Source organism: Periplaneta americana, chromosome 5 (genome assembly GCF_040183065.1).
Source record: "Periplaneta americana isolate PAMFEO1 chromosome 5, P.americana_PAMFEO1_priV1, whole genome shotgun sequence".
NCBI lineage: Eukaryota > Metazoa > Arthropoda > Insecta > Blattodea > Blattidae > Periplaneta > Periplaneta americana.
In genome coordinates this window covers 46,116,762-46,134,222 of record NC_091121.1, presented here as the reverse complement: position 1 = coordinate 46,134,222, position 17,461 = coordinate 46,116,762, and the positions used below count along the sequence as shown (strand labels likewise).

The 17,461-nt window shown below is 35.5% G+C and overlaps 1 protein-coding gene across 1 annotated transcript in view; it reads left to right on the top strand.

The window, feature by feature from the left end:
* Positions 1 to 167: 167 nt before the first annotated feature.
* Positions 168 to 17,461, top strand: part of LOC138699580 (tetratricopeptide repeat protein 37) — a 40,834-nt gene continuing 23,540 nt past the window's right edge. Inside the window, exons 1-7 of the mRNA XM_069825577.1 lie at positions 168 to 306; positions 1,188 to 1,315; positions 2,592 to 2,824; positions 4,628 to 4,823; positions 10,402 to 10,762; positions 12,933 to 13,165; positions 14,913 to 15,209. Of these exons, the coding sequence (XP_069681678.1) occupies positions 1,226 to 1,315; positions 2,592 to 2,824; positions 4,628 to 4,823; positions 10,402 to 10,762; positions 12,933 to 13,165; positions 14,913 to 15,209 (1,410 nt within the window). The 5' untranslated portion in view covers positions 168 to 306; positions 1,188 to 1,225. The remainder of the gene's footprint in view (positions 307 to 1,187; positions 1,316 to 2,591; positions 2,825 to 4,627; positions 4,824 to 10,401; positions 10,763 to 12,932; positions 13,166 to 14,912; positions 15,210 to 17,461) is intronic.

The following is a 17,461-nucleotide window of genomic DNA, read 5'->3' as shown; positions in this document are numbered from 1 at the left end:
TAAACATTTAAATTAAAACTACAAAATTCTCCACTTTAGAAAGTTATAACAACGCGCCACAAAATCATATTTCACCGACACACGATTCAGAACACGAGAAGTGAGAACACCGCAGTTGCAATAATCTACCGCTAGATATCGCACAATCAATTTGTTTGGTAACTGTCCAGATGATCAGGGGTGACTGCTCGCGTTGGTTGCGGTCAGCGTCGTCAGCTGTTTTGCACGTTGCTTTTGGTTGTCACTTTTCCAACGATTTTGGATATTCTGTTTTGGGTCATGGGTTTATAGTGTCCTCGGTTATTTGTAAGTTTTACGGATACATTTGTCAACCTCTTACAGCATTTTGAAAGCAGCATACGTCTATCTGATACCGTACTGATATATTTACCTTGTTATTTTGTGTACTTCTGAATGTTCCACCATATTTAACCAGACTATAAATATTATAAATAAAATTGTTTCTGAGCCTATAATTAAACATAATGTACCGTAATAATCTGAGCAACACCAAGAATATTGTGAGATTGAGTGAATATGAATTTGTATTGACATATATCTAATTGGTTGAATTCAAGGTTCCCAACTTTGGTAAATTCCCGCGGTAAATCTTTACAATAGCGTTACCAAAGGAAGACTGATAGCAAGGACCTCCCCAAAGATATAACGGGGTAGTGTGGGAAATAGTTTGGGCAAGGTAGTGGCGTTCTTAAACAATTGTTAGTATATGCAAGACACACCAAAAGCCTAAACTAACCTGTTACTGATTCGATCTTACGAAATTTCGTGTTTCCTCTGTGATCAGAACCGCTATGGAAAAGCACGGATATGAGATGTATGTGCTGCCCCTGCCTGCTGCCTATCTCTTCCACCTCGATGGAGCGATCCTGCCAGCCCTCCACTTTCATAGCAACTTTTCACCCATATTTCGGTTCGAAATTGGTTTCGGCTCTCAATTTTTCTTCTGTTTACGGTACATAAGTGAGATAAATAGTTGCCAACTTATTCTGCTACAATGTTTATAATGATCACCATTTGACAGGTACCCGTAACTAAATTCTGTAGACAGGCCAAGAAAGGCGTTGTGAAGTCGGAACAGACCTTCCAATTTGTAGTAGTGCAGAGTGCTTTGATTATTATTGTTTCTTTCATTTATTGACATGATTTTTTCCCCTCTTTTCTTACAGATGTTGACTAGTATTATATGAACTGACAGGAATCAGAAATGGATGCCAAAGAAATAAAATCATCTTTGAAAAGTGCTCGAGAAGCTATAAAAAACAAAGACTTTAAAACTGCATTGCAGCTATGCAAGGTAAGAAAGCTCAATTTATATTTATGAATGTGCATAATATAATTGGTCTGGATAAAAGATCTGTCTAGTGGTAAAAGAAAGCAACACAAAGACTTTGACATTTTTGTCTTGTGTTGTTTGGACTAGAAATAACTTTTTTCACTCTTGTTCTCCTCCTTTCACCTCCAACCATTAGCACAATGAATTTCAGTATAGTCAATGATGCGTATTTAAATAGCAATTTGCGGTTTTGTACTGTACCTATCTGTTTCCTGATTCTCTTTTACAGTTTTCTGAGAAAAACCATGGCAAATAAAACTGCCCTGCTTTCATTACAATAATACTGCACCTAGTTTGAGTTCTGAACTATATGAGTTACCTGTTCGAATAGTAATTCATTGATTAGCATTAATTCACTGGACAGGGTGATTAAATTGTGTACAAAACTGTACATATTTTTCCGCATCATAGAAGAAGTTTCTGGTAAATTCCTGAAATATCGCCTTCCATTTCTACCTTGTCAGATCCTCATTATACAAAATAAATAACACTATAATGCTTATTCAGCCACCACGGTGGTCTAGTGGCTAGAGAGCTGGACTTATAATCATGTGGACCCAGGTTCGATCGATTTATAACTTGTGTTGTGTAAACCCGTGGTCCAGGTAACACAGGGGTTTTCTCCAGGAACTCCGGTTCCCCTGTGGCATCCCAACAAATCTCCATAATTTCATCGCTGGTGTAGCGTACTGGGCAATAACTCTGTCAGTAAATTGGTCTGCATAACTGGCTTCATATGGATGAATGACGTCAGTCAAGTACCCGCCATTAGTTAAAAAATAAAAATAATGCTTATTCTATCTGTTGGGACGAAAAAAGAAGTGTGTTCACATTGGAGAAGTTTCTGCATTATTCACTTTCCACCTTGTACAAGTTTTACTGTATCGTCTTCAAATTAAGCTGCCAATCATAAATATAAGTATCTAATCTGTACCTGATTCATTGGGTGTTGACTGTACATAGACTATAAATTCGCAAACTTTCAAAACCTGCTCCTCATCTATTTATGGTATGTACTTGTATGGCACACAGTTATACTTAACATATTATAAAATGTGAACCTTTGAAAATAATTCCATAAAATAATTGAATATAATTATTGAAAATAATGAAATAGAAATAAAAGATTTCTCATCATTATACTTTTCGTTCTTTAAGTATTTTAATAAACTTGAAAAAGAATGTTATCAAACTAACAAAAATTAAGTTTAAAATTGCAATAAAAATTATGTTGCAGACAGTGTTAAAGAGTGACAGAAACAACTATGCGGGCTTGGTGTTGTTTGGAGTTGCACTGCAGGACTCGGATCAGAAGGACCAGGCTCCAAAGGCCTTCAGGAAGGCCATCGAAGTTTCCCCGAAACAGATCCTGGCATGGCAGGGCCTTGCATCCTACTATGAAAAGGAGGGATCAGAGACGGAGAAGAAAGAGTTGCTACCTGTTTACCAGCAGCTACTGGCACTTGAGAGGTAGACAATGATTTACATCCTTAAGATATTGCTATTGTCTTTGTGATGTTTCGACATAAGAGCTCCACATTGTACATGAAACTTAGCTGAGATCACTAGCCTCATTCTCCCCTAAGGATAGGTATTATCACAGTTTTATATTGCATTTATTTACATTCCATGATATTCATACATCGCTTCACAGCTAGAATATGGAACATGTCAAAAAAATCTTAATAGTACTATACGGTCTTAATTATAGTCACAGTCTAGTTGAAATAGGTATATACAGAAGAATTTTGCAATATAGTCTACTAGTTCAACACAAAGTTTAGCATCAGTACTTAATACAAGACAGAAATATTCATGATGCATTGTTGAATGTCATACACTCAATTACAGAATAGAAGGAGTGAAAAATTAGATACTTCTTTAATTTGGCCGTAAATAATCTTACGTTTTGAGTTTGATTTTTTATGTCCATAGGGAGGCTATTAAAATTTTTACTGCCATATAACTCCTTTCTGATAGATTTGCTGATGGAATATGAAAATAATTTTTTTGACGAGTATTTATGCTATTTTGTGTGTGTCTTCAGTAATGTTGTCAACTTTTCTTTACTGGAAAACCGGACACATAATAATATTTCTAGGAAGTGAGAGATGTGGCTCAGTAGGCTATTTCCTGTTCCAGACCAACATTAGCAGCAAGTTTAGTACCGGTATATGTTATGGACTCTGCATCTTCGAGGGCCCTAAGTAGAAAATAAAAAAATTAAGTAAAGAAACTGAAAATTTGAAAATGCTTATCTTCAATACCATAGCCTGGATTAAGTTCACAGTGTAGCGTGCTGTATCCATATAAGAGTGTAGCCATTCCACACAACATACCATTCACAGAACAAGAGTGGTAAGCACATAAGCCTCAGGCGAGGATTTTTTTTTTTTTTTTTTTCAAAATTTTGTTCGAATATTTTATTTTTCGAAAACATACTTAAACAGTTTTTTCTTTATTTTTTTTTCTATTTTTTTTTTCAATTCTTTTTATGTTTTCTTTAATTTTTTCCATTTTTTTTAACTTTTTTCGATTTTTTCAATTTTTTTTCAAACATTTTTTTTATTTTTTCGATTTTATTTTCAATTTTTTTTTCTTAACTTCTAAAATTATTTTTAATTTTATTTTTGGAATTTTTTCAGAAATGTTTTATTTTTCTAATTTTCTTCAAAATTATTTTTTTCGAATTTATTTTAAATTTGTTTTTATATATTTTTTTCCAAATCTATTTTTTTTTTTCAATTTTTTTTTTAAGTATTATGTGGAACTTATTTTCAAAAAAATTTTTCGAATGTTTTTTCCTTAAATACTTTTTTAAATCTTTTTCAGAAATATTTTTTCCGCTTTTTTTTTTTTTCATTTTTTTTTACAAACTTTTTTTTTTCTAATTTCTTTTATTTTCAATATTTTTTTTGTTATTTTATATATACTGTGTATATATTATTATTATTATTATTATTATTATTATTATTATTACCTGCTCCTCTAATATTGGATTATGTTCACAAATATCAGAATAACTGGCTACAATATGTTAGACGGATGCCCAGAGATAGACATAACGGTTCTTACATGAATATAACGTGTTATGATGATGATTATGATGATTATTATTATTATCATTATTATTATTATTACCTGCTGCTGCATATGGAAAATTATGTAGTACCACCAAATTAAGCAATCAAGTACAAATTATGATAAGTGGGGATATAAACTCGCATAATACCAAGACTTGATTAGTTGTTACTTGAATGTCTTGTGTTTCAGTGATGAAGCAAAATTCCTGGAGATCTGCAACAAGCTAGCATTGACATCGGTGAAACTCGAAAAGGTGGATGAATGTGTTGCGATACTAATGGCACATGTAAAAGAGGGATCTGCAGAGAAGCAGAGAATCGTGTGGAAAACTGTAACATCCTTGTTGATGCAGGAGAAGGAACTCTCTGTGGAGATGTCAGCTGTGGTGAGCACAGATTACCAGGGTTCGGAGAACGAACAAACTATCCAAAAAAATCTCCACCACAATATCTGGCACATCAAGTAAACAAACAAAACGGGGACCGGCTGGAAAGGTGGTTGGTTATTTGTACGCACATTCAGCTTAAAATACATTTTAGGAATTTTAAAATGAAGTTGATTAAATGTTGAAGTTTAAGAATGTGGCATATATTTTGCTATTCATAGCTTTCAGAATTCAGTTTTTGTTCAGCTTGGATTGCTGCGTTTATTTAAGACGTTTTCTGTTGCTCTTAAAGCCCGATTTCCTTCATTTTGTGTGGTAAGTCAAAACTAAACACCAGTCATTTGTCTTCAGTAGACTTTGCACCAACTGCATACATATTCAGGAGCAGAGGTACTTTATTATGACTATATCGTTGGTCTTCACTTTTAATATTTGTACACAATTTGCAAATGTCACTAAGGAGATTCTATAAAAAAATTTGTGGAGGACAAAGCAGCTATGAGGTGGATTTTCTCAGAATACTTTGATGTTTCATTTTGCCATTACTCCATTCTTAAAATGTCACAGGCTTTTTAAATAGCATCCATAATTACAAATGGTTGTTGAATTAAGCATTACTAGTTATCTAACAAGACATCAGACCTACATGTATTTTCACTTCTGTATATTGCTCCACATTACTTCAAAACGTTTCATTTAAGCTATTGCGCAACATTTCATCATTCTTTCATTACAATTTACAGTAAGTCCAGAGTGAAATACAACTCTGAAAATGGCCAAAATATTCTTTGATCTACATATTACATCGGAAAATATGCAATAATGTTTATATTATTCAAAATATTTATTCAAGTAAAAGATATGACAAATATGTATTTTTGGGTGATATTGGGTATTTTGAATCTTAAGGTCACAACTTGAACTTTCGTTTAAGTTTGGAGACCTTAAAGATTAGCAGACAAAATACCGTATTTTCTCGAATACCCTCCACCCTCGAATAAGCCATGCATCCCACTTTTGAAAGACAAAAAAATAAATGAATAAACAAAAATACATTTTACAAAAATAAAAGTTTCAGCAAATGTATTCGTGACAAATTAAAAACAATTTAGCACAAACACACTGAGGTTGCTGCATTCAAACATTCTTGCAATCAAACCCCTGCTGGCCTTGAAATTTTTTATATTTTCTGACCTTGCTAAAGCCAGGAAAGAATGAATCGTAATAGACTTCCAAAAGCCATGCTTCAATATCATCCCCCAAGGGAAGAAATCTGTAGGCCAAAAAAAAAAAAAAAAAAAAAAAAAAAGTAGACCGAGAATGACTCACTGAGACCGTAAAGGGTCTTAGGCCTTATACTTGTTTGGATGATGATGATGATGCTAAAGCTAGGACCTTTAGTTGGCATATTTTTATTGAAACTGCATAGCCAAGCTGTCGTTTCTCTGTTATATATTCGATTAACTTGGCCTGCACACTGGAAAATTGAGCTTTTTGGCCACGAAAAGCTCTCCTGTTTTAATTGTTGTTTAATAAGAGTTGGTCTTTTTTCCTCAAGTCTCTGATGCAGCTTTCACTTACATCAAATTTACAGGCTAGCACGATTTCTGTGTCCTTATGCGTCTTTAGTTTTTTTAAGTTTTTCGTTGCAAATAAAGGATTACAATCTCATATCTTAGTGGTACTCATTTTCAGAATTGAAAATATAAGACTCACAAACTATACACTTATCATATTTGAACTTGATTCTGACATGTGTACTGCTAGTCCATTGTCATGCTCTACCACCTCAGGAATTACACTGGAGGAGAATTGGACAATGTTGCCAACTTAATTTCGAATAAACCGGGCACTTATATTTTTACTTGTATATTTCGGAAAAAAGTGCGCAGGGTATTCGAGAATATACTTACTTACTTACTTACAAATGGCTTTTAAGGAACCCAAAGGTTCATTGCCGCCCTCACATAAGCCCGTCATCGGTCCCTATCCTGTGCAAGATTAATCCAGTCTCTATCATCATATCCCACCTCCCTCAAATCCATTTTAATATTGTCCTCCCATCTACGTCTCGGCCTCCCTAAAGGTCTTTTTCCCTTTGCTGTGGTCATGCCAGAGAATCAGTCCTATTCTGAGGCTTATTGTAGGGATTCGTAACAAGCTGTTTTTTTACAGTGATGGGTTGTTAGCCCTTCGCCCAACCCCTAAGCTGGAGGACCACCCCTTATCGGCTGTCCACGACTGGCTTATTCAATATATTCGCAGCTAACCTCCATATCTGGAGGCCATCTCCTCTATCCGCAACCTGAGGAAGCGCCATGCCGTAGTGATAGGGACCCACCATACATGGATTCGAGAATATACGTTATTTATTTACCTAGAAATCCGAACTGCGGATAGAGGAGACGGCCTCCAGATATGGAGGGTAGCTGCGAATATATTGAATAAGCAGTCGTGGACAGCCGATAAGGGGTGGTCCTCCAGCTTGGGGGTTGGGCGAAGGGCTAACAACCCATCACCGTAAAAAACAGCTTGTTATGTATCCCTATAATAAGCCTCGGAATAGGACTGATTCTCTGGCACGACCACAGCAAAGGAATAAGGTTTTGAGATTTGGCACTTGGAACGTAACTAGTCTTTATAGAACAGGAGGGGTAACATTAGTAGCAAAAGAACTAGCTAGATATAGAATAGACTTCGTAGGAGTACAAGAGGTTAGGTTAGATGGGAATGGCATATCACAAATAGGAGATTACTTGTTGTATTATGGGGAAGGAAACAATAATCACCAATTAGGAACAGGATTCTTTGTTCATAAAAGAATAAAATCAGCAGTAAAAAAGGTCGAATTTATCAGTGACAGGTTATCATATTTAGTACTTAAGGGTAGATGGTGCGACATCATAGTTATAAATGCTCACGCCCCTACAGAAGAGAAAGACGACCATATAAAGAATAGCTTCTATGAGGAATTGGAACATACTTTTGATCAGTTCCCTAGATATCACATGAAAATTTTATTGGGGGACTTCAATGCTAAAGTAGGACGGGAGGATATTTTTAGACCAACTATTGGAAAAGAGAGCCTACACGCAATTAGTAGTGACAATGGAGTTAGATTAGTCAACTTTGCCACATCGAAAAATTTAATTGTCAAAAGTACAACATTCCCCCATAAGGATATACATAAATATACTTGGACTTCTCCAGATGGATTGACACACAACCAAATAGATCGCATCTTGATAGATAAACGGAGACATACTAGTATAGTAGATATTCGAACTTTCAGGGGTGCAGATTGTAATTCTGACCATTATTTGGTGATTGGGGAATTAAGAGAAAGATTATCAGTACCCAAGTGAGTAGAGCAACAAGTTAATATTGCTAAATTCAATATTTTGAAATTAAAGGACAAGGAAGCTAAGCAAAATTATCAGGTCGAAATTTCGAATAGGTTTGCCACTTTAGAAAGTTCCGACGAAGTTGAGAAAGAATTAGATGTTAATAGCGTGTGGGAAAATATCAGAGATAGTATCAAAATTGCAGCTGAGCAGAGCATAGGTTATTGTGAAACTAAGAAAAAGAAACCGTGGTTTGATGAAGATTGTTGCATGGTAGTAGAAAGAAGGAAACAGGCAAAATTGAAATTCTTACAGGATCCAGTTGAGGAGAAGAGAGATAATTATTTCAATGAAAGACGGGAAGCAAGTCGTACACTTAGGAATAAAAAGAGAGGTTACTTGAAGGAAAAACTGAATGAGGTAGAAACAAATAGTAAGAATAAAAACATTCGAGATTTATATAAGAGTATAAAGGAATTTAAGAACGGATATCAGCCAAGGGTAAACGTGATCAAGGATGAGACTGGTGACTTGCTTGCAGACTCTCCATCAATCCTAAACAGATGGAAAAACTATTTTGCGAAACTACTAAATGTACATAGGCCAAATAGAAATGATCGGGACGAAATTGAAATACAAACTGCTGAGCCATTTATACCCGAACCCACGCTTTCAGAAGTCGAAATTGCGATAGAAAATCTGAAAAAGTACAAGTCTTCAGGTATCGATCAAATTCCAGCAGAATTAATACAAGAGGGTGGAAGTGCATTATATAGCGAAATTTATAAACTTGTACTTGCTATTTGGGAAAAGGAAATTGTACCAGAACAATGGAAGGAGTCCATAATTGTACCTATTTTTAAGAAGGGGGACAAAACCAACTGTGGTAACTTTCGAGGAATATCACTTTTGTTGACGTCGTACAAAATTTTGTCCAATATTCTTTTGAGAAGATTAACTCCGTACGTAGATGAAATTATTGGGGATCATCAGTGCGGTTTTCGGCGTAATAGATCGACTATTGATCAGATTTTTTGTATTCGACAGATAATGGAGAAAAAATGGGAGTATAAGGGTACAGTACATCAGTTATTCATAGATTTCAAAAAGGCATATGACTCGGTTAAGAGGGAAGTATTATATGATATTCTTATTGAATTTGGTATTCCCAAGAAACTAGTTCAATTAATTAAAATGTGTATCAGTGAAACATACAGCAGAGTCCGTATAGGTCAGTTTCTATCAGATGCTTTTCCAATTCACTAAAGCTAAAGCAGGGAGATGCACTATCACCTTTACTTTTTAACTTCGCTCTAGAATATGCCATTAGGAAAGTTCAGGATAACAGGCAGGGTTTGGAATTGAACGGGTTACATCAGCTTCTTGTCTATGCGGATGACGTGAATATGTTAGGAGAAAATACACAAACAATTAGGGAAAACACGGAAATTTTACTTGAAGCAAGTAGAGCGATCGGTTTGGAAGTAAATGCCGATAAGACAAAGTATATGATTATGTCTCGTGACCAGAATATTGTACGAAATGGAAATATAAAAATTGGAGATTTATCCTTCGAAGAGGTGGAAAAATTCAAATATCTTGGAGCAACAGTAACAAATATAAATGACTCTCGGGAGGAAATTAAACGCAGAATAAATATGGGAAATGCGTGTTATTATTCGGTTGAGAAGCTCTTATCATCCAGTCTGCTGTCCAAAAATCTAAAAGTTAGAATTTATAAAACAGTTATATTACCGGTTGTTCTGTATGGTTGTGAAACTTGGACTCTCACTCTGAGAGAGGAACATAGGTTCAGGGTGTTTGAGAATAAGGTGCTTAGGAAAATATTTGGGGCTAAGCGGGATGAAGTTACAGGAGAATGGAGAAAGTTACACAACACAGAACTTCACGCATTGTATTCTTCACCTGACATAATTAGGAACATTAAATCCAGACGTTTGAGATGGGCAGGGCATGTAGCACGTATGGGCGAATCCAGAAATGCATATAGAGTGTTAGTTGGGAGACCGGAGGGAAAAAGACCTTTAGGGAGGCCGAGACGTAGATGGGAGGATAATATTAAAATGGATTTGAGGGAGGTGGGGTATGATGATAGATACTGGATTAATGTTGCACAGTATAGGGACCGATGGCGGGATTATGTGAGGGCGGCAATGAACCTTCGGGTTCCTTAAAAACCATTTGTAAGTAAGTAAGTTATTTTCTGTTTCCAGCTGGAAACTGCTTTGAGCATCATTGTGAAGGATTCATCTGCAGACATCGTGGAGGAATATCATAAGAAGTACTTGAAGCTGCTATATGGCAGCAGAAAGCTGAACCTGCTGCTGGACGAGGCACGCAACATGCACTCGTTGTTCCCAGAATCTCAGTTCCCACTCGAGTGGATCTGCAAAGTGTACAGTGAGCAGATTGCTCAAGATGTGAAGGTGTCTGACGTGCTGGAGGACAACATCGACCAGTTCTATGGGAAGTTAGAAGCCCTTAATCCCGACTCCAGTATGGTGCTACTAGCTAAAGGGGCCGAACTCTTCAAGAAGAAAAATTTCATAGAGTCTTGTGATGCTTTGAGAGGAGGTACAGTTAAACATTTTAAATATGACGTGTTGAACAAATCCAAGATATTTATTATCCTTAAAAAAACTTCAAGAGCTCAACTCAGGAAAGAAGAAACAAACTCACACATGGTGGGAATACAGTTTTACCAAAATTGTGGATCAAAATTAATTTTGATGCAAATTTTTAGGTCTGTTTGCTGTTTGACTTCTTAAATCTAACATTCGTTATTTACGTTGATATACTTATTAGATGAGTGCATGAATACCTTAAAATGGTTAAGACTGAGATTTATTTTTATATGAGCATTAACACGTAGTTCTCTCATTATTTAAATCTGTTTAAATTCCAAAGACAGACAGCAATTGTTTAACTTACTGTAATTTAATTTTTATATTATCATTTTCTTTTCATATATTTTCAAAGACATCAGTTCATAATACGTGAATGACCACAAGAATCCTGAATTAAGCTATAATCACACCAAAAGGTGGATCTTGTGTTACACTTAACAAGCTTATAGTTTGATGAACAGTTTACAATACATACATTTATACGTTAAAAGTAGAGAATGAAGTACATTAATTTTAAATAGAACATAATACAATATATGTTATAAACATTTTTAAATTAAAATTAAGTCAGTATTATTTATAGAAAATATAAATGATGATGTACGATACTTAAAGTCTTTAATGATGTTGAGTATAATTTTTTAATTATCATGTGAGTGATACCTAGTCTTTTCAAGATCTTCCAGCTAAATTTCGTAAAATTTCCTCTGCTGCTTGCAAACCGTAATCTAACTACACACAAATTTTCAGGCTGGATGTCATATTTCTGACTCATAAATATTTTTCTTCTCTTCATTAACTTCTCAGCTTGTTCAAAATTGACGGATGGATTGATAACTAAAGCTCACAGTGATATATATACAGTTCCCCATCAAGATTCACCATTCATTGGAGTAGCTCAGGGATAATGGGTTGTACTCATGATCGAATCTCGCGTAGACTAATTATGTGATTGAGTTTCTGCCAAAGTTTTCTTCAACTGTAAGATGAATCATCTCCAGCCTTGGTATCTCAGTTGGCTGAGAACTGGCTTATGATGGCTGAATCCAGGTTCGAATCCCGTTGATGGTGGATTTATATTTGTAGTGATTCAAGCTAAGGATCCTGAGATGTTTTTTTAAGGATTATTTCATTTCCCTCACTTCACTATCCTCTACATTTTAATATTCGTTGATCATCATTCAAAGTGATGAGGCGCGATGTTAAGTTAAAAAGTAGAGTAGATAGTCCATCTCCCTGATTTAATCCTCATTCTACTCATTAAGGTTATGCACTACTAAAATTTCTAAAATTCATAATTTTTGAGCTAGAGAGTTGAAATTTTTACTGAATAATCATATCAATATCATTATCACACATTGTAAATTTCAATCATTTTTCATAAACACTAAAAAAAAAAAATAAATAAACTTTTTTTTTTTTAATTTTCTTAAATGAAAATGTTATTTCTAAAAAATAATATCAATTTTTAAATCAAATTTTTTCTTAAAGGTAACTCTGCATATTGTGCAATGGAGCATTAGTAATGTCCTACTCTAATTTGTTCATTTGTAAAAAAATATATAATTTTATACATCTTGGTACGTAATTTCTTCAATGTTGAGACAGTAATAAAAATAATAATACTGCTTTACGCGTATAATTTTATAGCAATAAAACTATGCTAAATACAGCCAATCAAATGCTCCGTTTCACAACAGATATTAATGAATAAGCATGCTAAGTTTCATCACTGTAGCTTTAACCACTGAGAAATACTTGTTATTGAAAATGTAGAAAATTTCTTTTTTGGGATAATTAAATTTAAAGTTCTGGTTACACATAACTCGTGCATTAACACACTTTTAACAAATGCTGTAAAAGTATACTTATAATTAAGATATTGAGATAAAATTTTCACAAAAAATACTCCGATGAAACCATACATTATTTACTATGAAAATAAAAAGTGATAAGATTTGTCAAAATTCGGCTGTTTTCAGTAGCACATTGCCTTAAAGACCAAGTAAAAAAAGATTGAATTTTTTTAAACAATGTCAATATTTTCCCTCGGTATGTTTAAGGCACGAACCATAAATGGGAAATATAAAAGGTATGTAATTCTTTTTTACTTGCAGTCATTGGCGCACTGTCACAGTCATGCCATGCTTGGATCTTACTGTGTCGCTGCTACCTGAGCACTCAGTGCTACATCGACGCGGAGCATTGTGTGAGAGAGGCATTGAAAGTCATGTCAAAACAAGCTGCAGATGATGGCCTGCGGACCTTGCTGCTCATCCTCCTTGTCAGATCGCTGTCCTTCCAAGATGAGGAGGACAAGTTGAAGGAAACTGTCAACACATGCACCAAGGTGAGAACAATCAGATTCTGGATCACTCATTGGGTGAATTTCATGAATGATTCAGTTAATGATTATTGAGCGAATGTTGTGCTCTAAATTGGACATAGTGGAGTGTGAGAACATTCACTGTGCTGGTAGATGCCTATTCACATTAGGTGTGCAGCAAGACAGTCATGGCCTGCCTTTAGCTTAAAACTTGCTACTGCTTCCTTTCTAGGCCTTTCATGATGTTTTTTTTTTAATTTGTATATTTGTACACTTTTTTAGCTTTTACTGCTTGACAGCCTTCCACTTTCCCTCCGCTCCAAAAGATATGTCTTGACACTAGTTTTTTTTTTTTTTTTTTTTTTTTAAGAAATGCACTGGAACGAGTTTTTCTTGTGGGCTGATTGTTGTGTCTTTTTTCGCCAACTTGTCGACTTTTTTATTGCCTTCTAATCCAACATGAGACGGAACCCATTTGAAGACAGTTGTTTTATGGAGAGCTTTTAGATGTTGAAGGGCTTGTCTGATGCTACTGTATGTGTTACTGCTGACTAGGTTTGTTTATTTGGAGTAACTGCTTGAATGGCAACCATGGAATCTACCAATAGCACTACTTTCTGATATGCACCAGGTCGATAGATGAATTGTTGTAGGGTCAAAGAGATACCTTTACTTAGGAATATAATTTATAGTGATCACTTTCACGTGTTAATTGTGAACTAAGTTTATAAATACCTAGTTGACAAGTTTCAGCTTGGTAGGAGCCATCTTCAGAACTAGTGAGGCTCTTGCATCTTCCAGACCTCACTAGTTCTGAAGATGGCTCCTACCAAGCTGAAACTAGTCAACTAGGTATTTATAAACTTAGTTCACTATAATTCCAGCTATTGTTTACTGAGAGAAAAGGCCGCAATACACCCCAGTGCCTTCTGTACAAGTTTTATGTATCTTAGACCCATCTGTGTACACCCTCAGTCATTCGTCTTGGGATCAAATTTCAATAAACCATTATATAATTGTTACCGTAATTATATATTATGGTTTATTGAGCTAGGAAGTTGGTACCAAAACTGTTAAATTGTATGACCTTGGACTATATATCTACCGAACAAGAAAATAGTGTACGAGTGCTGTTAAAAAATAGCAGGGATATCTATACAATGAAACGACAGAATTGAATAGATACACTTTCTCAAGTTTACGAAATTTTTTTTATAAATACAGTGGACTCTGAGATTAAAGTTTTAAACCAAGTTAAGCCAGTGTTCCTATGGAATGAGCACTAATGTGATTGTGTTCTAGAAGTTTTTTCTCCAGTAAATTTTTAATAGTGTGTTATGGTTAATATTCAGTTTTTCCTGCAACACGTCTACAGGGTTATAGGTCTTCTGTATTAAATAAGTTTAAAATTAAATTAATTTATTTACGAGAAAGAATTAGTTAATTAAGAGAAATGATGGAATGAAGTTGACTGGGAATCTAATAGAAAGAATAGTTATTAGGTGTAGATGAGAATAAGAGAAAAGTAGTAGAAGAAGTGATAAGTGAAAGTGAAGAGACATGAAAGACATAATCAAGAACATGCACTTAGGTCACGATTAGTCAATGTATAAAGTTTGTAAATAGGGTAAGTAAGGGACTGCTGGCCCGAATACAGAAATGTGAAGGGTCAGCAGGACTGAATATGTTGAGTGAAATAATATATCATATCATAGTGGAGAGTGTGGCCACTCTGTGAATGTTATGTCATTCTGTAAACGCTGTGTTTCAGATTCTGGCTCATGATCCTGGAAATGTGGGCGTGGTGGAATCTTTGACTAGGGCGCATATCATGCTAGAGAACTACGAGCAGGCTGACAGGTGCCTGCAGGCCCTGCAGAATGCAGGCTCATCAGCAGCACTGCTCGCTGCCTTGCGTCTCTGCAGGCAGGACAGACAGGACGAAGCTGTGGAGGTGCTGGATGCAGCTGTGCAGGAGGACCCGAACTGTGCTGAGCTGTGGCTGGAGCTGGGCAAGCTGCACTGGCAGGAGGAGCGCTACAGTCTCAGTCTCACCTCGTTCTTGAAGGTGAGCAAGTGCAGCACCAAGATATGCGAGAGAAACTGGGATCTACTTGTGAGAAACACAGGGAATGTGGCGTACTTGTTTTGTAACTGTTTAAAAAAAATGGATATCACAAACGTTTGAAATGGGCAGGGAATGTAGCAAGTATGGGTGAATCCAGAAATGGTATAGAGTGTTATAGTCCAGTTGCTGTTATTTCCGGCAGCCAATCACATTGCAGATCGGCTACATTTAAATGTGATTTTCTGATGATGATGACGTTATGCGTTTCCTAAGGTTCGATAAATACTTAATATAATCGCCCGTCATTTTGGCTCTTTCGTTGGCGTTCACAGAAAGCACACGAGGACATTATTTGCTGAATTACAGTGCATTTGATTTATTATCATAGGAGCTACGACATGATAATGTTTAACAGTGTAGCAAATAGATTCTCGTCTGGTAGCTCGACAATGAAAGAACAAAAATAGCGAACGATACTACCTACCTTGACTTTATAGAGCCTTTACTTCCTAAGACATAAGCAAAGAGGAGGAGTCATGCCGGGAATAACAGCGTCGCGACTATAGTTGGAAGATCTGAAGGGAAAAAAACCTTTGGGGAGGCTGAGACGTAAATGAAAGGATAACATTAAAATTCATATGAGAGAGGTGGGATATGGTAATAGAGACTGGATTAATCTTGCTCAGAATACGGACCGATGGCGGGCTTATGTGATGGCGGGAATGAACCTCCGGGTTCCTTAAAAGCCATTTGTAAGTAAGAGTATAAGGATGTTACAAAAGTGACACATACTTTGTCACTATAATACTCATTTCATAACTATTCAGTTCTTTATCTGTTGCAAACTACAGTAGAACCCCTTTTTAACGAATCTCTGTGGGAGTACTTTTTTTTTTTCTTAAATAGACGTTTTTCTTGAAAGGGGGTTTACATAAAATGGGAAGGAAAGGCTAAAATAAGTAGTACTAACGTGTGTTATATACCAAACTTTATTATAACGATTTAATTAGACCTACAATTATTATTTATGTACAGTCTTAGAAAAGGAGGCAGTGCACATGATCGAGGACAAGCGACCTGGTTCACAAGAGGAAGACTAGTTGAGGTAATAAAATTAGTTTTGTTTCATTGTATATCTGATCATGCGCACTGCCCTCCTTTCTGGGACTTATAAAGTAACTGTGATACAATACGTTTTTCTAAGACTGTACAATAAATTTCATTACAATATTTTCTAACTCTTCAATAGTGTGGCACGAACGTTTTTCTGTTTAGTTGAACCCGAACAACATTGAAACTCAGCATTGAAAATTTCTTCTTTCTTCTTCATTATTCCCCATAAAAAATAGTTGGAAAACTATGCCTTTTTGCCATATTACGCAATAGTGCTATTTCAGGATTAACCTCGACATTTCTTATTATTTTCACTAGCTAATTTCTTCTGTTTAATCATCTTTATAACAATCCATAAACAGCATAAACTAACAAAAAACTTGGTAACAGGATCCACACAACTTGAGAGAACAAAACAAGTAAAGCAACCACTCTGTGAAAGAAATGCAAAGCTAGAGCATACAGAACAATAAAGAATAACACCGCCACGTGGTGCCATATTACCAAACTGATCATTACTGTCAATAATTGAGCACTATCGAATATGCCAGTGCTATTGATTATTGAAAGTCAACTACTGACTGACCTCAATGTCAACCAGTCGCAAAAATTACATGTTCATAATTCTTATGTTCGCTTCGTCTGCGATGTCCGTCGTGCAGACCACATTACCCCATCCTTCCAAACTCTAAACTGGCTACGGCTTAACGAACGTAGAAATTTTCATTCTCTTTTTCTCCTTTTCCAAGTCCTTCACACTTCTACACCTACCTACCTTGCCTCCCGTTTCAGTTACCTGTCATCATATCATAATCTCTTCACACGCAAGCAAAATAGCCGCATACTTGCCATACCAACACATAAGACATCGTCGTATTCATCATCATACACAATCTCACTCTCGCGCTTGTGAAATACCCTACCCAGTGACATCAGAGACTGTCGGAATTTAGTAGCGTTCAAAAGCAAGCTTATTAAGCATTTTCTTACTGCATAGAGTAGGTTTAATTTTTTACTTAATTAATAAGAAAAAATGTCTCTCTCTTCTCAACTTTTACAATAAACTGTCTAGCTTTTATTAATCAGTTAATCTTTTAGTACTTTGATTTTTATTGTGCTTGTAAATTTAATATTAATTG